Source organism: Syngnathus floridae, chromosome 8, assembly GCF_059516105.1.
Source record: "Syngnathus floridae isolate MCC-2025c chromosome 8, RoL_Sflo_1.0, whole genome shotgun sequence".
NCBI classification, from domain to species: Eukaryota; Metazoa; Chordata; class Actinopteri; order Syngnathiformes; family Syngnathidae; genus Syngnathus; species Syngnathus floridae.
In genome coordinates, this window is record NC_142420.1 from 15,233,607 (window position 1) to 15,255,047 (window position 21,441).

A 21,441-nucleotide genomic window follows, 5' to 3' on the forward strand; every position below is an offset into this window, starting at 1 on the left:
ATGAAAAACCTGAGTTGTGTCAGAGGGCCACACCTACAATAACTTAAACCTGCTCAATTTTCTTCCATTGTAAAATGCACTAAATTATGTATTTTAAATACCTGGTGCTGGTAATTAGAAGAATACAATTATTCTGTTTATATTCATATTAAGCTATGTGAAATTGTGGTGTATAGGTCAAATAAAAAACAATCATTAATCAGTACAATTTATTCTTAACTTCTTTAACTTTACCTCAAATGACAAAGCCGCTGCATCTCTGGGTGTGAAGTTTGATAAAAAGTCCTTGTTGGGCTTGCAGTTTTGCTCGCAATGCATTAGCCTCTGTTGCACGCTGTTTATCAGACAGATGTATTTTTTCTCATGCCTGGTCGTGTAGTGGCGACTCAAATTATATTCTTTAAACACAGCGACCTGTGTGCCACAAACCAGGCACACGGCTTTACCCTTTCAGTTCTGTAAAGAAATACTTGGCAGTCCATGTCTTGTTGAAAACACGGCACTCCTTGTCAACTTTTCTTTTCTTTGTGTCAGCACACATTTTGAGAGAAGCATTACTTCGCCCTGTTCACCTACACGCACAGCTCACATGCACGCACGCTTCACGGAAGTGCGACGCCTTTCAAAATAAAAGCAGCACAGTTGTATTGCATGTACGACACAGATTTTTTTTATTTATTCAGTTGTAATCAAATGTAATTTATGATTGCGGACCGGACAGAGACGCACAAAGGGCCAGATATGGCCCGCGGGCCGTATTTTGCCAGGGTTTGCTAGTAGCTAGGCCTTTACTGCATGTTCGTCTGTTTGTGTTCAAACACAAATGGACTCAAGTGTATTACGAACAACATGGATAAAACTAAGTAGATGAGCCTAGTCGAGACACAAACCATTATAACCTTGGTACATGGTGGAAATGTATAAGTGGAGAGAGTTCACATTTTTAGTCACTTGTGCAAAGCTATACAATACTGCTAACCTGTGGTTTAGAATTAACCTCGGGAACTGGAGTGGTATGCATGCCTGAATGAGTGAGCTTGTTGACTTACCATCAAGAGTCTGCCAGTGAGGCTTGAAGATAGCAGTCACTCTTTTTAGTTCAATGGTAGAAGCTTGGCACTAGAAGCAAGTGCAAGTAATGGAAGTAGAATTAGAGATCGGCAATGAACCATACTTAACCTCACTGGCTTCATCTATGTTCAACTTTACTATCACTACCTTACACGCAGGCCACCTTTTTTAAGACATTAATCCTATACTGAACACACAGTATTGTTTATTAAAAAGAATTTGTCTGCAAAATTGGTCATCTTCAAATGCTCAAGAGAAAAGGTAGTCGAGTGGATCCATGTTTTTGAATGCAATTCCTGTGGAAAATATTGCTGCATGAAATATTGAAATATACAATTTGGTTTTAGTCAGACTTCTTGGAATGGAAAAAAAATCCTTAAAATGTATCGACTGTATTTTCCACACTAAGGCGCACTTAAAAGCCGCACTTAAAAGCCGCACTTAAAAGCCGCACTTAAAAGCCGCACTTAAAAGCCGCACTTAAAAGCCGTTAATTTACTCAAAAAAACAGTGCGCTTGATAATCCGGGGTGCATAATATATATGGATCAATTGGTGAATTAGTTGATCCATACTGGTTGTACACAGCGCTCAACCAAAATTTTTCAGTAAGACTAATAAATTTTAAGGTCGCATCGCTTTCAGCATTACGGCAACCGTGGTCAGGGGCGTCACCGAAGTAATAGCGGTAACAGCCATACTGTGTTTACTCCTAGTCCAACACCACTTGTGTGTATAAAGACGCCAAAATGACACGCATGCCAATATCTGCCAATGAATTGTGGATGCCTGGATTCGTGGACGGGGATATGTAAATATGCACATTAACGTTTGAACAACGTCGTGTTATTGTAAAATGTTTGTATTGTATAGCATATTGTATATAAAGTTTGCCGTTTATAAAGTTTGAGGGATTTGTGGACGGGGATACGTAAATATGCATATCGTTTGAACAGTGTTGTGTTATTGTGAAATTTTTGTATTGTATGTAAAGTTTCCGTATATAAAGTTTGACTGAACACCTTGTTGACTGGTTTGACATTGCCTTTAGCACAGCTCTATCTAGTGGATGCATAAAACAACCCCAGTCAACCCCAGTTTGATGCAGTCAGTAGCTTCTATTCTACGCGCCTTTTAATCTGGTGCGCCCTATATACGAAAATATTTCTAAAATAAAACATTCAATGAAGGTGCGCCTCCTTATAGCAGAAAATACTGTAATTCATGACAAAACGCATGAATGCATGAAAGCCTATGCACCTTCCAGGAGCATTGTTCAAGCGTGAAGATTTGAAGCAGTGTTTCACAGGAATCCATTAGCACCCAAAGACGGTCTTCTGGATCAAAGGTCATGTCAAGTGGACATTGTGGCAGGGAAAGCCGGCTGTGTGGTACAAGTTTCTTCTCATTATTCTCCTGGTTCAGCATGAAAAATTGAATTGTCGCCACTCTGAGGAAACAGGACACATCAAACTGAACATGTGATCCAACAAATAATAATCAACGTTCTTTGTGCTCCACCAACCACAGTAAGTCACTTGTATAGTAAAGTTGATATTAAATATTTACACACCGTTGTGTTGGTCGGCTTCTGTGATGAATCACAGGCAGAAAAAAACATTTATATTAGTCAACCTGTACGAATACAAAGACATAAGTAGGGAAATAAAAATAACCCAACTGAGAATGTTTGCAATGTGTTTACACCCTCTTATGCTACTTACACATTTGCCTGTTTTATGGTGTTTTGACGATTCACAATCACGATCCATTGTCCATGACGTCTGCAAATCGCCTGCTAAACTGCCTTTACCCCAGTTTGGGTTATTTGGGTATTTGAGGGGATGCTGTGTGGTGGACTTCGGGATCAATTATGACATTTGCATCATTTACATTATTTAGGCCTCTCACCACTGGCCTGCAGTTATTTAAATCCTTTCCTTTTTTCCTTTGTTGCTTTGCCTTTGATGGCTTGAATCTTGTCTGACCTATTAGTTACTTGGTTGGCGCAGTTGTGAGTGGCAGCCTTTTCTAGGAGCCTATTAAGTTGTGCACATGTCACCACTATGTCTTATATACCCAGTCTGCGGTATGAATGATCCTGGAAAACTATCAATCTATCAATCAATCTATCCATCTACCTAGCTATCAATCTAGCACTACTACAACTAAAACTACTGTATACTACTACTACTAACTTCTGCTAAACCTAAAGATGGAAATTTACAAACAAAAATGCGTTAGGGGCTCATGGCTCAGCCAGGAGGCTAGACTCAGGCTGCGTCACAACGCCTGGAGTTCGGCTTGTTGGAAACATTGGGAGCACCGGTGTTCGAGCAAAATTATTAGAAAGTCATTTTGATGAATATTTTTTAGGTTTAATAGGGCAGAAGAATATTTAATAATTATTTATACGAGTTATAATTTGATTATGCTGATTTGATCGGTTAGTAGGTTTCTATGGGATCTGTGTGATTTGGAATAAGAGACGCCCAAGAAGTGCTTGGACGTGCAATAATAAAGGCACAGTCTTTTTACCTTGTCCATATCCTGTGCCTCATGATATTGACAGTGTTTGACAAAGTAATATTGCCATTTTATGTGAACCTTCTTGTGTTTTGTATTGAGAGAATACGTTTGTTCAGGAATTGACCAAGACGTTCAAATGAAAGAAAACTAAAGGAAACTCAACTGGTCCATAAGTACACCGAACTAATAAGGTAAATTGAATGCACTCATATAGCGCTTTATCTACAACACATGGTGCCCGAAGCACTTTATAATTTCTCACATTCACCCATTAACAGACACATTCATACATCAATGGGAGGCTGCTGCCATGTATGGTGCTGTCAGGTCCACACTGGGAGCAAATGGGAGGCTGCTGCCATGCAAGGCACTGCCAGGTCCACACTAGGAGCAAATAGGGCAGTGGTCGGCAACCCGCGGCTCCAGAGCCGCATGCGGCTCCCTGGAGCTCTTGCAAAAATGCGTGAAAATGGAAAAATATGTTGTTGTTTTTTGTTTTGTTTTGTTTTTTTAAATATGGTTTTTAGATGGTAATCATGACACAAACATTCTTATGCTGTAGAAAATGGATGTAGTTGTAAATATATTAAAAATACCGAATTTCAGAATGGTGCAAAATTGCGTCATAGCAAGCGACACAGCACAGACGAGTTGTAAACAAACAGGTGTGTGAGTGGCGGGCCATGGATTCAAAAGGCAAAAAGAGAAAGATTGCTGATGAGGACAGAGGGTTTAAGAAATAATGGATTCAACTATTTGCTTTCATTACCAATGCTGAAGGATTGCCTGAATATGTGATTTGCAATGGGAAGTTGACAAATATAACAAGAAGAGCAATTTGGAGCGACATTTTCAGCTAAAGCATGCTGCCAATCACCCAGTTGGAACTGAGAAGAAAGGTGCAATTTGAGGAATGAAAAAACAGTTTCAAGAAGTGGATTGCATCTCCAAACTCTACTACTGCTGCAAGTTTTGTTGCAGCCCGGGAAATAATAAAGCGCGGAAAACCATTCACCGATGGCGAGTACATGAAGGATTCATTTGTTAAAATATTAGAGTGCCTATTTTCGGACTTCAAAAACAAAACCGAATCATTCAAGAAAATTAAAGACACGTCTCTCTCCGCAAAAACAGTGAAGGAAATGGTCATTTGAATGGCAAACAATATCACCGATCAGCAAATCAAGGACATGAATTCAGCTCCAGCTTACTCAATTGCCTGTGATGAGTCGTGTGACGTGACCGATATCGAACAGACAGCTCTGCTATGCAGGCACGTGAACACTAATGGGCCGCAAGAAGAAATTGATACCACGAAAAGGCCAAACACCGGGGGAGGATATCTGCGAGGCTGTGCTGCAGTGATTAAATGACAGAGATACACACTGGCCACCTGATTTCAGTCGCTACAGACGGTTCACCGAGTATGAGAGGGTTCGCAAAAGTTTGTCACTTTACAACAGAGAGCATTGGATCGAAATGTGCTTGCATTCTTTTGCATATTGCACCAAGAGGCGCTGTGTGCGTAAACATTCCCACCGTAGTGTATGGAGGTAATGAACCTTGTCATCCATATTGTGAACAAAATAATGGCAAAAGCATTAAACCACCGCCAGTTCCGTGAATTGCTAAATGAAGTTGACAGCAAATATGCCGATCTCCTGCTGCACAACAAAGTCCGCTGGCTATCCAGGGGCGACGTTTTGCGTCGCTTTGTATTTGTAGCCTACTTAATTATTTTAATAGTCGGCATACAGCTCATGTCTTGACAGTCTATGTTGCCTTATAAAAAGCTTTTAGATTTTTGCGGCTCCAGACAGGTTTTTTTTTTTTTTTTGGGGGGGGGGGGGGGGGGGGGGTCAATATGGCTGTTTGAACATTTTGGGTTGCCGACCCCTCAAATAGGGGTTCAGTGTCTTGCTCAAGCACACTTCGACATAGTGACCAGGATTGAGGATCGAGCCGACAATCTTAGAGCTGAGAGGTGAACGCCGCTGAGCCATGCTGCTCCCATAATATGGATGATAGAAATGCATCGGATAAGGATACGAGTAAGAAAACCTTAGGCTGCCCACACGAAGAAGTGGTTTGAATAATGAAACTCATGAACGAAAGTTTGCCGCTACATTAAGTCAAAAATTGTCTTAGCTTGTTGTGGATGTAAGAACATTTTTAGCAACAGAAATGTTTGCAGAACGAAGTTTAATTAAGGTAAGTGACTTGCAGTGTATTGAGTCAAGCTAACTAAGCTAATGAGAGGCTACATTTTGCCAGCAGTGGAACGCTAAATTAAGGTGCTTGTGCAGTTACTTTATACTCGCTTTGAATGTGGACTCTGTTTTGAATAACCTTACAGTCATTTGTTCTAAGTCAAAAATCGAAGACAGTTGGGCTCAATTGAAACAGGGCTGGATAGTGGATTAGCTGAGTAAAACCTTGTGGATAATGGCAGACGAGAACCAAGACGTTCCAAGTGACGTGCGTCATGGCGAATGACAGGATGTTGACAACTTAAGGACTGGAGGACAAGTTAAATCGTTCGACAACTGCCAGAAGACATGACAGATGACACCAAAATCAAATGAAATAGACAAGCTCTTGCAACTTAAAAACGTCCCAGCTCTGGAAAAAGTTAAAAAACGATATGAAAGTGTACATGTTGTATGAAGAGTTCATTGATTCCAATCAGGCAGTGTTGCTGTATTTTATTAATGAACAAAAGGAGACTGCCCAACAGCTGTGGTTTCAGCCAAAGTCAGAATAGTTCTTACAGTTTACAACTAAAATAAATAATTGGATTGAAATGCAAGCAGCTGATCCAGATATTAAACACCAACGTATCTAGACAGTGTATCTAGAATTTCAATGAACTCAAGAGTGTCAGCTACATCTTCAGTGCGACTTGAAAAAGAAGCCAACAGAGCAGCTTTCATGACACAAGCGGCTGCTTCAAAGGAAAACCAAGTGTTAGAAATGAAGGTACCGTATTTTCACGTTTATTAGGCGCGGTTAAAAGTCTTAGATTTTCTTCAAAATGTGCAGCGCGCCCTGTCATGCAGTGGTCCCTATGTGTGTTGTTGTTGTAAGGTGGACGTATTTAAGAGCGCCATGAGAACGTGAGAGGGAGAATTGTGGACGCGGATTTGCAGTATGAATGGATTTAAATTTGGTCTGCACCAAAGTTTTGTTTCTTATATTTTTTGCGGGAGCTTGAAGCATTTTATAAGGTACCATCTATAAAAGGGGAGATGTTAGAGGGAGTGGAAAACCCCCCGCCCTCACGTACAATCGTATGCCCCAGCGGCACTGCTGTGTTGTGTTACGTCATGACGCACGGGCGTCGGTTCAATACAGTCACACACTTGAGCACTCGCTGTCGTCCTTTGTCTCATTATTATCTATACATATACACACAAACATATGTAAGGAGACCGGGTGTTTTTTTCCACGCATCACCATCGCTGTTGATCTGTGATTCTATGTGTGCCTATCTCACAGCCAATGTGAAAAAACAAGTGAAGCAAATGAACGCCAAGCTTGCTAACATGTCTGCTGGCACTGTTGTTCAAGCTTTCGTAAAAGCCGGCATCATATTCGAGGAGCCACATGGCACAGAAAGTGACTCTGACAGTGAAGAAAGTGAACCTGGCATGTCTGTTGGAGATTAAGCGTTGCTGTTCAATTTGGAAACAGAGGATGAGGACTTTGATGGGTTTAATTTATGACCATTACCGGTAGTAAAAATGTGAATACCAAACTCAGTTTTGCTCCCGCTTCATTTTTAAATACGCACACTTGTATGCTTGTGTGTGTCTGTTGTTGTTGTTGCCATGAGAACGTTTACGGGGGAAGTGTGGGCGTGGATTTGCAGTGCATTCTGTGTTCCTGATGAGCTGTTGTAATGCCATGGAATATCTGGATTATATGGAAGAGATGGATAATCCTACTGTCATGAGGGCTAGCATTTTGAAGCTGCCGTTCAAGATGCAAGAACGATGGTGAGTTCATGCATGTGACATCCAGGAAAAGCGCAACAAACGAGCAAGATTCACTGAGTGCGTGAGCTTTGTGGAACGTCAAGCGAAGATTGTGTCTGACCCACAGATAAGGTCACAAAGAAACCACAGAAAGGAAACAGATTAAAGACAGGAAAACAAGAAAGTAGTTTAGCTACTAAAGTTGACCAAGTTAGTGGAAGTGAGTCAAGCAACACAAAGTTAGTCATGTCACTCCGCAATGCCTTTACACTATGTCAATGACTCTGACATCTGTTGCCAGCAGTCAAGCTAAACAAAGAGCTCACAGCTTTGTGTGCTAGTGGAGGATTTCGTTTAAAGACAGGCAACAGCCATGGTCTATCACTGATCACGAAAGAACGAAAGACATCAGACAGCTGGACTCGATTCAAGTTCTGAGTCTGATGTATTCAAGTTCTGGATCAACGTCAAAGACAAACCTGTCACGAGAAGAGGAATTCTCTCGATCACAAGCTCCATTTCCGACCTGGATTCCTCGCTCCGGCAATTATTCCTCCTGAATTGATATTACAGCATCTGTGCAAAGAGGATCTTGCTCAGGATGAGAAGATCCTACAACTAGTAGGTCAAAAGTGGAACATTGGCTGACAGAACTAAGCTAGCGGTCATCTACGAGTATATCAAGATGCATGAGAACAGTGGATTTTGGGCCTGTCGCAACAGCACAGCTCCACCATTTTTCTGATAGAAATGAAAGTGGGTACAAAACTATCTCTTACCTACGCTTGACTGGGGAAGATGATTGATGAGCATGATTGTGTCTTTATGAATGGCACATCCTGCATAAGTCCAATCAAGGAGACCACTATCCCATGCATTGAGCTGACAGCAGTGATGGTTGCTGTGACGACAGACAAGATGCTGAGACGTGAGCTGCAGATTGATCCGCTCAATTCATTGTTTTGAACTGAGAGCACAACCACGCTAATGTATACATTGAGAACGAGAAGCTTCACTTTGAGACATTTGTTGCAAATCGCATCGTAGTAATCAGAGGGCTAACCATACCTCAGCAATGGAGATATGTTGACACATCAACTAATCCCACTGATTGTGCATCCCGAGGGCTTGCGCCAACCAAGTTTATGAAGAACACATGCTGGATTCAGGGTCCAATGTTTCTAAAAGAACCAGAACTGGCCTAAAACCCCGGACAAAACGGAAAGTGATGGAGGTGACACTTAGTGAAACGCACAAACGGAGCTGAAGATGTTCATCCAGTGAACAAACTGTTCAACCACTATTCAAACTAGTACCGTTTGAAAAAAGCTGTGGCTTGAGTTCTTAAGCTCAAGGACCTGCTTCTGCAACACTCTGGAAAAAAAAAACCAGAAACACAGACAATGATAACCGCAATACTTACCTTGGAAGATCTAACACCACAGAAAACAAAGATCATCAAGTCATTTGCGGAAACTTGATCCAGAACTTTATTTTATTTTATTTGTTTATTTAACAGGAACAATGTACATCAATGAACATTTCTGTTCATGCACCAGAATTAGCCAAGGGGCTTATTCTTCATCTAAAGTCCCTGAGGCTCAGACAGAGCTGGGTTCTGAACGATCCGCTCAACTGTCTGACCCACGGCTACCACAAGAAGGTGTGCTGAGAGCCAGAGGTCGTCTCTCTGCTGCTGCTATGAAAGCCCAAGTGTTAGGGTTTTCTGGTTAGTTTTATCCTATGATTATGTTGGAATGTAACCTGTAATAATTAAACTCGCTTGTCCTGTCTTAACAAAAGTAGTAGAACAAAGTGCTAAGATCTTTTGAACTGATTGACTAGCTGCAGAGGAAGCAACCAAAGTGTTTTGTTCACACAACATCGTGAAGGACCCCCTGCTGTGCTTTGATCAGCCAGGGGCTTCGGCCATTTGCCCACTCTCAACCCCCACTCTGTTTCTCTTAATAAATATCCCCTCGCAGGAACAAGGGTTCAGACTTCATTCTGGAGTGAGTGAACTCTCCACCTGCAGGTGTCAAAAAGGACTTACTTGTCTCCGTGTGGTTCTTGCAAGATATTGTTTGAGTGAACAAATCTCTAACATTTTGGTGCCGAAACCCGGGACCCTCATACCCATCATCTGGCTGACGGAGGACGACGCGCTGCACACCGTCGACGGGCCAGCGTCCACTAGCCGGACCTGGTAAAGAAAGACCTGGGAAGGAAATTCTTCGCTGGGCCAGCATCTTAGGTCTGCCTTCGTCTGACAGAGGTGGATTGACGGGACCCGGCAGTGCAACGAACCAAGGGGACAAGTAAGTTAAAGGCCTGAAGCTGTGTGATTGTGTTGTTGTTTGTGAAACGCGTAAAAAGGTAGAAGTGCACAGGAAAAAGTAAATTTTGTGGAAGGAGGGGGTGTTGTAGAGTCCCCCTCTGGATGAGGTGTCTCTTTTGGAGCAGTGGTTCTCAAACTGTTATAAAATCTCAGTACCTCCGTGGTTCATTATTTGACGACCACTATTCTAAAGAGTACAACCTCGCGTTGGCAGGGCTGGGGACAAGGACTTTTGTCTTTAGTTTCCAGGGAAGGTGGGGGGTGTTGTAGAGTCCCCTCACTGGATGAAGCAGCTCCCTTTTTTATGCAGAAAGGGAGGACTTCGCGTAGGCAGGGATAACTTGTGTGATTGAGTGTGTGACTGATAGGATAAATTGACTAAATAGCAGTTCTAGCATTGATCCACGGCAATAATACAGGCTAGTAATTTGTTGAAAGGTCAATTTAAACCTGCATTGAGGATCCTCAAATAAATAAATAAATAATAATAATAATAATATTTTTGAGAAGAAGTAATTGTATAACCTAAACCTACTAGAATTAATATGGGAAATAAAAACGGTAAATCTCTACCTCTTGACGGAGATGAGAAGTACATGGCGAGTAGATTTCTTAATTGTATGCAATATATGCCAAAGTGGAAGAAAAAGTATGGAGTTGAAGGGAAGTTGAGAGTTGAAGTGTGGAAGATAGTAGTTGATGTTTTGGAAGAGAGTGTGGAAAGAAAGAAAAATGGGCTGAAAAAGAAAAGAAAAGAGAGAGAATTGGATTGTGCTAAAATCTGGTTAAAAGCTTCACAAGAGAGAAGAGAACAAATCCAAAAGACAAAAGATAGAAAGATGAAAGGTGATGAGGCTGAGACTATGTTTGTCAGGCCGGAAGACAATGAGGCCACAGTGCGCAGGCGCACTGCTGCGGCCGCGGCTCCAGCCGACGCTGAAGGGGCAGCTCGAGCAGAGGAGCAAGAGGGGCCTTCCGCTCGCACACAAAACTTGTATCCAAGCTTAACAAACCTGCATCCCCCCCCATATAACAGCAAAGGAAGTCAGGGTCACGTTAGTAGAAGTCCTGTACAATCAAGGAGTTTGACCACTGCTGCTAGATTTTCTCAAAATTTAGACAAGGTCGATGTATGCCCAATGATACAGGTGCCAAACCCTAATGTAGGGGAAGGCCAACTCCCACATACATATGTTTTCCGACCATGGACTTTGGAAGAGGCAAGAAAAGCAGTTGAAGGGGTTATCCCTGTTGCTGAAGACCCAGATAAATGGGCAGAGGACATGGCCGGAATTATACATTCCTATAGACTGAATGGACATGAGGCAGGAGAAGCTGCAATGTCCTCCTTGGGAAAAGACTGGGCGAAGGTTAGAGGAAATTATACAGGTAGAAATAATCAAGGGCCTTTTCCCTATCCCATTGAGGAAAATCAATTGGGAGGGGAGTATGCAGCACAATGGAATGGTCTTGTGCAAAGAGTGCGAACTATATTTCAAAGACGAGCGAATTATGGTCATTTGGCAGGAATAAAACAGAAGCCTGGCGAAGATACTGATGATTTTCGTTTGAGATTTGAAAAAGAATTCAGGGTGCATAGTGGCATCCCATTCAATGATACAGCTGAGAGTGCTTATCAACAACAGCTTAAAAATGCGCTCCTCACTAATTTCCGCCCTGAAATAGGCAACTGGGTGAGGAAACATTTGGTGGAAGTGGATGTTGCAAGTGTGACAACAACTATGCAATGGGCCAGACATGCTGAAAAAGTGATAAAAAAAGGCAAAAGTTCTGATGTATTTCATCTAGATAATGATGATGATGAACTAGATGAAGATACAACAGTCTTCTTCCAAGGGTCCCAGCAAGGCAGAGAAAGAGGTAGAGGCCAACAAGGTCGCAGGCCGCCATATAATTCAAAACCCCCACGAGATTCTGACAACTGTTGGAACTGTGGGAAACGTGGCCACTGGTCAAAGGAATGTTTTAGAAAAAAACAATATCACTCAAAGGGTGCAGGAAGGGGCAGAGGAAAGGCCAAATTCTCGGCATGACTAGATCCCCCCCCTTTGACTTCTGGTGCTCCTATAGAGGAAGAAATAGTAGATGTCCATACAGCATGGGACATTCTGAGTGCATTAAAAGAAAAACCATATGTTACTCTAAACATTGGAGGAAGTGATGTCGAGTTTTTGTGTGATACCGGGGCTTGTAAAACCGTGGTAAAAACTAAAGTCCCAAATCTAAAAGCCTCCCAAAATACTATTTGGGTGAAATCTGCTGATGGGCAGGTACACAAGGAGAGTATCTCTAATCCAGTTGAAGTGAGGGATAAGGAAACTGGAAGCATGGTTTCAGTTTCGATTGTCCTATCTCCAAAATGTCCCATAAACCTGCTGGGACGAGATCTGATGACTCGGTTGGGAATTGCAATAATTCCAGTAAAGGATGGCATGCGAGCATGTAGAGTGGGAGATGTGGACTCATATGCTGCACAAGCAGGTGAACAGATCTGCTACTCCTATGCCATCCCTCCTGAACGAAATCCTAAACTCCCAAGCAGATTGCTGAGTGAAGCTCGAAAACAATTGTCCCAACCTGAATCAGAAATGACTTGTACTGAATTACATGTCACCATGAATATTCTCACTGATCCACAAGATGACTATATTGGAAGTTTTCTCAGCGACACAGAAGTACCTTTAAAAATCACTGCTCTGTACACTGATCGCAGGTCATTTGCGGCTGCTGCTGTACTCTTGCCCGCTCCTCAGAATGACAGATACAAATTGTCGGCTGTACCCCACATCTCATTGTTTAAACCTCACAGTATAACGTGGGAAGATGTGGGTTCCCGAATTAAACTTGCTGGATCTGTGACTGATTATGAGGACAAAGGTGATGGGTGGAGCTACAGTACCAGTTGTGACGTGTGGAAGCAAACGGTGTGTGAAGTGGCTGTAGGCAGAGCAGGAGCTTGTGCGCTTCCCTGACTAGTTGACATTTGTTTGAATGAAAAGGAGGAGGGGGAATTGGCTGGGCTTCCTGAAAAACTGTGGACCAAGGGCCCATCTGATGTAGGTCTTTTACGATCCATTTCCCCAGTACAGATCAAACCAAGATCAGAGTGGCGTCCGAGAGTTAAGCAATATCCTTTAAAACAGGAGGCAATAAATGGGATTGCCCCTGTTATAAATGATCTTTTGGCAGGAGGAATCATTAGGGAATGCTCGGATTCTCCTTGCAACACTCCCATTTTTCCAGTCCAAAAGGCCAACAAAATCAATTGGCGAATGATACAAGATTTACGAGCAGTGAATGATGCAGTGCAAACAAGAGCACCCAATGTGCCTGACCCACACACACTTCTGAACACTTTGAAACCTAATCGGAAGTTTTTCACAGTAATTGATCTCAGCAATGCATTTTTCTCAGTGCCAATTCACCCAGACTCACAGTTTTGGTTCGCTTTTACCTTTAAAGGACAAAGCTATACATACACCAGATTGCCACAAGGATTTGCTGATAGTCCAACTATTTTCACTCAAGCTATCATGGCCTGTTTGGCTGATTTTCAGATGTCAAACAAAAGCCAACTTCTAGTTTATGTAGATGATGTCCTGGTAGCCTCTGAAACTGAAGCTGCTTGCAAGGCAGACTCCTTAGCATTGTTACACTATCGCTGCAAAACAGGGAATAAAGTGAACAAAAATAAGTTACAATGGGTCCGACAGGAAGTGAACTATTTAGGTCACACTTTGTCGGCTTCTGGAAGACAGATACAAAGAGCCAGAAAGCAGATTATTTCAGATGCACCGAAACCTGAAACAAAAAAACAAATGATGTCATTTTTGGGGCTCTGCAATTACTGCAGACCATGGATCCCACATTATGCGGAGAAAACACAACCGCTGCTGGATATTGCGCATGGAGTTCCCATGACAATGACAGAAAAAATCACGTGGACATCAGCAGCGGATGATGCTTTTGTAGTGCTGAAACAGGCTCTGGTAGAAACCACAACTCTTATCTTGCCAGACTACAATAAAACCTTTGTGCAAACAGCAGACTGCAGGAATGGTTTTATGACCTCAGTGTTGCTGCAGGGTCATGGCAACAAACTAAGACCAATTGCATTCTATTCAAAAAAACTGGATCCAGTGGCTCTGTCATTGCCAGACTGTGTTCAAGCAGTATGCGCGGCGGCGCTTGCAGTGAGACAATCTGCAGATGTGGTGCTATTTCACAAAATGGAGCTGCTAGTTCCACATGCTGTAGATGTGTTGCTGCTGCAAAGCAAAATGAACTTTTTGTCACCAGCCAGACATCTGTCCTACACTGCTATACTTCTGTCACAACCACACATTGTGATAAAGAGGTGCACAGTCCTTAACCCAGCAACGTTGATTCCGTTGCCAGGGGATGGAACACCACATAACTGTTTGGATGCTACAGAACATCTACAGCTGCCCAGAGAAGATTTAAGTGACACACCGCTTGATAAAGGGGAAAAGTGGTTTGTGGATGGATCATGTTCAAAGGATCCTCAAGGAAACAATCAAAGTGGTTATGCAATTGTGAAATTGCCAAACCAGATTGTTGAAGCAGAGAAGCTTCCATACACCAGGTCAGCACAGGCTGCTGAGCTGATTGCTCTAACAAGAGCTTGTCAATTAGCGGGAGATAAGGAAGTCACTGTATACACAGACAGTCAGTATGCGTTTTCTACTCTGTTCTATTTTGCAAAACAATGGGAGCGCAGAGGGATGACAACATCAACCGGTAAGCCAATTACCCATGCCGCCTTGTTAAAAGACTTGTTGCAGGCCATTCTTTTACCTGCTAAACTCGCTGTGTGTAAATGTGCTGCTCACACCACAGGCAGGGATGAAGTCTCAAATGGAAACAGATTAGCAGACAAAATTGCAAAAGAAGCAGCTGCAGGGAGACATGGCCATGAATTTTTTTTAATGGGTTCAGAGGACACACAACTCATAGATAAGACTATACTGGCAGATATGCAGGGCAATGCTCCAATGGTGGAGAAACGAATGTGGACGACAAAAGGTGCAATAGTGGATACAGATAATATCCACCGCATCAATGACAAACCTGTTTTACCAAAATCACTTTTTAAGGCAGCAGCGCTTGCGACACATGGGCTTTGCCATGTGTCGACAGGAGGGATGAAGACCATCATAGATCAACAATTCACTACCTTTGGTTTAGATGCTTACTTAAAAAATTTTTGTAAAGCATGTCCTGTTTGTGTGAAACATAATCCACAAGGAAACATGAGACCTAAGAGAGGCTCATTTCCAAAACCCTCTTATCCATTTCAAATCATGCATATGGATTTTATTGAACTCACACAAAGTGGACCTCACAAATACTGCCTAGTGATGATTGATGCATTTTCCAAATGGGTGGAAATAGTTCCATCCAAACGCGCAGATGCCTTAACAGTGGCAAAAGCCATCTGCAAAACCATCATACCAACTCATGGCATCCCTCAAACCATTTACAGTGACAATGGTCCACACTTTGTGAACCAAGTTGTGCAGAACATGGCTGTACACCTTGGAATAACGTTAAAAAACCACTGTGCTTGGCATCCTTCGAGCGCAGGCCTGGTTGAACGGGCAAATTTTACCATCAAAAGCAGGTTGAAAAAATGCATGGAAACAACAGGCAGACCTTGGCCAGAGTGCCTTGACTTAGTGAAGCTCTATATGAGAATTACTCCCACTTCAGAAGGACTAACACTTTTTGAAATCATACATGGGAGACCATATAGACTACCAGTGTTCCCTGCAGATTTGCAAAAAGCAGATGAAGAACAGACCTTGGCAGATTATCTAATCAGGACGCTCAAACTGAAAGATGTGTCAAATGCAAATTTACTGCCGCCTGATCTCTCTCCCTCACAGGTGGACAAGCCCATCAATCCAGGAGACTGGGTCTACATCAAGGTCATCAAAAGAAAGAACTGGACCAGCCCACGGTGGGAGGGACCGTTTCAAGTCTTGCTTGCTACTCCCACGGCGATTAAAATTTCTCAACGGCCCAGTTGGATTCACCTCAGCCACTGCAAGTTGCAGAGAGTGCTGGACCCCTAATTTGGAGCGGTGGGGATGTCCCGGTGTCTCTGCCATCCTAGTAGCAACGGGGCTCCATATGCCAGATGGATCCTCTGCTGCGTTGTGGTTGGAGCGTGCTATGGTCTATTGACTCATCTGAACAGACCAAATGACAATGTTGCCCGTGGTAAACGATGGTCACATGATGAGAACTTTGAGGACTGGTCATGGGACCCCAGAAACCCATACGAAACCAACACTTGGTACCGGTATGTCAGGTTCACTGTGAGAGCTCACACACAGGAGGGATGCTATGTGTGTTCGAAACTCCCCCCTTCCTCCACGCAAGTTCGCTTGGAGGCCAGAGCAATGAATGTCACTGAAGCAAAATGTATGGCATCCATGGGAGGAGTTGGATATCAGCACCGTGCCGTCGCAGTCAAGGATGCCGACCCTTACCGCCCTGGGCTTGCTGACGGTGCCTGTGATCAGCTATTCTGGACAAATCTCAATGTGACTGTTAAAGGACGGACAATACCACAAGTGGCCTACACGGAGAGACCAGCCGGAGTGAACTACACATGTTACATCCAAGGTAACAAGACCCACGTCTGCATTAACGACGACTGCTCTCCAGGAGGAAACTGGATGGGAGCTCTGGACATCACCGATGAGTGTCAGGATGAGAGAGCCGTTTTCAAGGTGTAAGGGCTCTCCAACCAACATGGCTACACCATCGAACGGAACATACTTCATACAGAATGGCTGGTGGCTTTGTGGTCACAAGGTTTATCCGATGCTGCCCGCCAACTGGACACGAGCGTGTGCGCCAGTGTGTGTGACGGAACACACCTACAGACTAGAACATCATCAGCTGACGAAAACGCGAGCACATATACATCTTCTTAGACGTGACAGATGTGATAATGATAATGAGACGTGGATTGCGTAGATGCTGTTCTGTGTTTTTCTTTTTCTTTTTTTTATTATTATTGATAGCATTCTGGTCGCCTAGGCCAAAGGGACCGTGTAAGAATTTTCCTGCTAATAACATCTGGCCAGCAGGTTTTTCGCTTACACAATAAGTTTGATCTGGGGTATTAAGGTAATGCCTCATCTTCACTGGAAGGTGTTGCTATCATTGTTTGTTGTTTTTATTTTTCCTATTCTTCTTTCTTCATTATACGTATATATGTTTTCTTGCTTGTCTTTGTTGTTTGGGGTGACATAATCATATGATAAATCAGGAGGGAGATGTTAGGGTTTTCTGGTTAGTTTTATCCTATGATTATGTTGGAATGTAACCTGTAATAATTAAACTCGCTTGTCCTGTCTTAACAAAAGTAGTAGAACAAAGTGCTAAGATCTTTTGAACTGATTGACTAGCTGCAGAGGAAGCAACCAAAGTGTTTTGTTCACACAACATCGTGAAGGACCCCCTGCTGTGCTTTGATCAGCCAGGGGCTTCGGCCATTTGCCCACTCTCAACCCCCACTCTGTTTCTCTTAATAAATATCCCCTCGCAGGAACAAGGGTTCAGACTTCATTCTGGAGTGAGTGAACTCTCCACCTGCAGGTGTCAAAAAGGACTTACTTGTCTCCGTGTGGTTCTTGCAAGATATTGTTTGAGTGAACAAATCTCTAACACCAAGCATCCAACAATCCTTCCGAAGGACCTATATGTCACCACATTGATCTTGAGAGACACTCACAAAAGGATTGGAAACTGCAGAAGACTTTACATGCTCTCCCAGTTACAACAAAAATATTGGATACACTCTACCAACTCAGTAGTGAGATACTTTCTGTCAAGGTGTGTGGTCTGCAGAAAAGTTAAAGGCAAACCTTCAGAGCAGAAGATGGCAGATTTGCCAGAAGACAGACTTCTGCCTGACAACCCTCCTTTCATTAACTTAGGGGTCGACTACTTTGGGCCTTTTGATGTAAGACAAGGCCACAGTTCAGTTAAAAGAGTGTGCTGTTTACCTGTCTCACAACGAGAGCAGTGCACATAGGGATTGCACACACATTGGACATTGATTCTTGTCTGAATGCCATCCGACGCTTTGTGTGCAGAAGACGACAGATGTCAATCATTCTCAAATAATGGCACAAACCTAGTGGCTGCTGAGCGTCAGCTTCGTACAGCAATTCAAGAGTGGAATCAGTCCAAGATATCAAATTCCCTTATACAAAGAGGAATTCAGTGAGTATTCAAGCCACCCTCTGGTTCTCACTTCGGGAGAATTTGGGAAAGGCAGATTAGATCAGAAAAGTTTTCCAGTCTGTGCTCAATCAACAGTTGGTGATGAATGTTTGCTGACACTGATGTATGAAGTTGAGTTAGAATTGAACAATCGAACACTGGCTACATCTACAGACGATCCCAGAGATCCTGAGCTGTTAACCCCTAACTACTTGCTAATAATGAAGAAGCAATTATTTCTTCCCCCAGGACTGTTCCAGAAGGAGGACTCATATTCTCGCCATCAATGGAGGCAAGTGCATTACAGTGACTTGCGGTGAGGGTTGGGGTTGGTGAGGCACAAACGTACTGTATGACGCTAAGGCACTGACTCACAAGTCAGATTTACAAGCATACGCGGTTGTTATCCCATTCTTTATTAAATTAAATAACATTTTAAACACACCACTGTACATTTAAACACACCACTGCAGTATTCTTACCTTTACTTGTAAATGAAGTCTTTTTTAGACGACAAGTCCTTTTGAAACGAATGCGTCGTAGTCCATCCCGGGAGGAACGTAGTTTGAATTAATCCTCGCAAATCTGGCGTTGGTTTTCCCCTTACTTATGATTTCTTGCTTTGACTGACAGTCAAGTTTTGAAAAATGTCTTATCTTTGAGATTATATCCTCCATTTTCAGGGAAAATAAAGCCAAATAGCAACGCGTTAGCACCGAATGTTGTTGGTTGTTTTTCTTTTCTTTCTTTTTCTTTTTAATTTACTCTCGCATTTACTCGTGTCGTGGCTCACTATCGCCCCATTTTTGAGGCAAAAGTATTGGCTGCCTATAGGCACGCGCCTTTTCCCGCTGACTGCAAGCATGCGCCGTATGCACGCGCTCACTACAATGTGTGTGTGAGTGGTGCACATGCTCACACGCACGCCCTGAGAGGCACTACCGTATTTTCCGTACTATAAGTCGCTCCGGAGTATAAGTCGGACCAGCCATAAAATGCCCCAAAAAGTGAAAAAAAACATATACAAGTCGCTCCGGAGTATAAGTCGCATTTTGGGGGGCAATTTATTCGACAAAATCCCACACCAAAAACAGTCATGAACGAGCAACAACCGGCTAAACGATAGCAACAACAGGCTAAACGATAGGTATGCTAACGTGACAAACACAAACAAAGAGCTGAGAACGGGCCTGACGTAACATATAGAGTGATTAAGGACAACTATTACATGAATAACATGTTTATAAAACCATCAGTGTCACTCCAATTCATTGAATCCATCGATCGTTCGATACAATAGCAACAGGCTAAACGATAGGTATGCTCCGTTTGGCGAATATTTTCTAAGTGCTAATGACTCAACCGCCGTAAAGTGTCCGCCTTGGCTGGTTCCCCATGTCGGCCACCACAAGTGAAAATTCGGCCTCTTCCCCTGGAAGTCTGGCCAAGTTTGGCAAATATTTTCAAAGTGCGAACGACTCAACCGCCGTAAAGTGTCCGCCTCGGCTGGTTCCCCGTGTCGGCCACCACAAGTGAAAATTCGGCCTCTTCCCCTGGAAGTCCGGCCAAGTTTGGCGAATATTTTCTAAGTCCCAACGACTCAACCGCCGTAAAGTGTCCGCCTCGGCTGGTCCCTCCGGTCGGCCAGAACAAGTGAAAATTCGGCCTCTTCCCCTGGAAGTCTGGCCAAGTTTGGCGAATATTTTCTAAGTGCCAACGACATTCATTTAGACATGGCGATTGAATGTTTACATACCGGTAGTTATTGTCGTTGCTTGACGCGCGATGACTCGCACATTCGCTCAATACCCAGTACTTCCCCCTAGCAGTCATCGTCGCTGCCTGGCTTTCGATGTCCGTTATTGAGGTGAGAATATTTGAAATTGTTGCTGAGGATGCGTGTTAATGCGACGAACGCTTTATAATGATTCAGTTTCTCGCTGTTTGATGAGCCTGACGGACGCACACCCACGCACAATGATGCATGAGAAACGGCCTTGGTTACCATCACATTTGAAGCGATGAATACGAAGTTAAATTTTATGACTCGGTGTATAAGTCGAGGTCGATTTTTTTCGGTTGATGTTGGATCGAAAAAGGTCGACCAATACACCGGCAAATACGGTATGTTAAAACCGATGAGTCGCTCGGAGGGGCCAACTTCCTGCCTTGCCTCCTCTGAGGATTGCGTATTCACACGGCTGCCTATGATGACGGGCTATGCAGTTAGACGGAACTGCTGTCTGTCTCTATGTCGCTGCTTAAGTGTTCAAACACTGTGGCTATATTAACTAATTTCCGTAGTTAGAATGATGTACCGTATTTTCCGGACTATGTCGCTCCGAAGTATAAGTCGCACCAGCCATAAAATGCCCCAAAAAGTGGAAAAAAAAACATATATAAGTCGCTCCGGAGTATAACTCGCATTTTGGGGGCAATTTATTTGACAAAATCCTACACCAAAAACAGTCATGAACGAGCAACAACAGGCTAAACGATAGCAACAACAGGCTAAACGATAGGTATGCTAACGTGACAAACACAAACAAAGAGCTGACAACGGGCCTGGCGTAACATATAGAGTGATTAAGGACAACTATTACATGAATAACATGTTTATAAAACCATCGGTGTCACTCCAATTCATTAAATAGCAACAACAGGCTAAACGATAGGTATGCTAACGTGACAAACACAAACAAAGAGCTGAGAACGGACGTGACGTAACATATAGAGTGATTAAGGACAACTATTACATGAATAACATGTTTTTAAAACCATTGGTGTCACTCCAATTCATTAAATAGCAACAACAGGCTAAACGATAGGTATGCTAATGTGACAAACAAAAACGAAGAGCTGAGAATGGGCCTGACGTAACATATAGGGTATTTATCGGACCCAGATAAATGGGCAGAAGACATGGCTGGAATCATACATTTCTATAGACTGAATGGGCATGAGGCAGGAGAAGTTGCAATGTCTTCCTTGGGAAAAGACTTGGCAAAAGTTAGAGGAAATTATACAGGTAGAAATAACCAAGGGCCTTCTCCCTATCCCGTTGAGGGAAACCAATTGGGAGGGGAGTATGCAGCACAATGGAATGATCTTGTGCAGAGTGCGAACTATATTTCAAAGACGAGTGAATTATGGTCATTTAGCAGGAATAAAACAGAAGCCTGGGGAAGATACTGATAATTTTCGTTTGAGATTTGAAAAAGAATTCAGGGTGCATAGTGGC

General features: G+C 43.0%; 1 protein-coding gene across 3 annotated transcripts in view; it reads right to left on the minus strand.

The window, feature by feature from the left end:
• Positions 1 to 21,441, minus strand: part of wdr4 (WD repeat domain 4) — a 99,606-nt gene that overhangs the window by 5,682 nt on the left and 72,483 nt on the right. For 2 of the 3 annotated variants that reach the window (XM_088383358.1, XM_088383355.1), the window contains 3 exons: positions 2,644 to 2,661; positions 2,331 to 2,520; positions 1,050 to 1,119 (listed from right to left, as the gene is read on the minus strand). In XM_088383358.1, coding sequence (XP_088239484.1) covers positions 1,050 to 1,119; positions 2,331 to 2,520; positions 2,644 to 2,661 — 278 coding nt within the window. The remainder of the gene's footprint in view (positions 1 to 1,049; positions 1,120 to 2,330; positions 2,521 to 2,643; positions 2,662 to 21,441) is intronic. The other variant, XM_088383357.1, reaches the window with a different exon arrangement.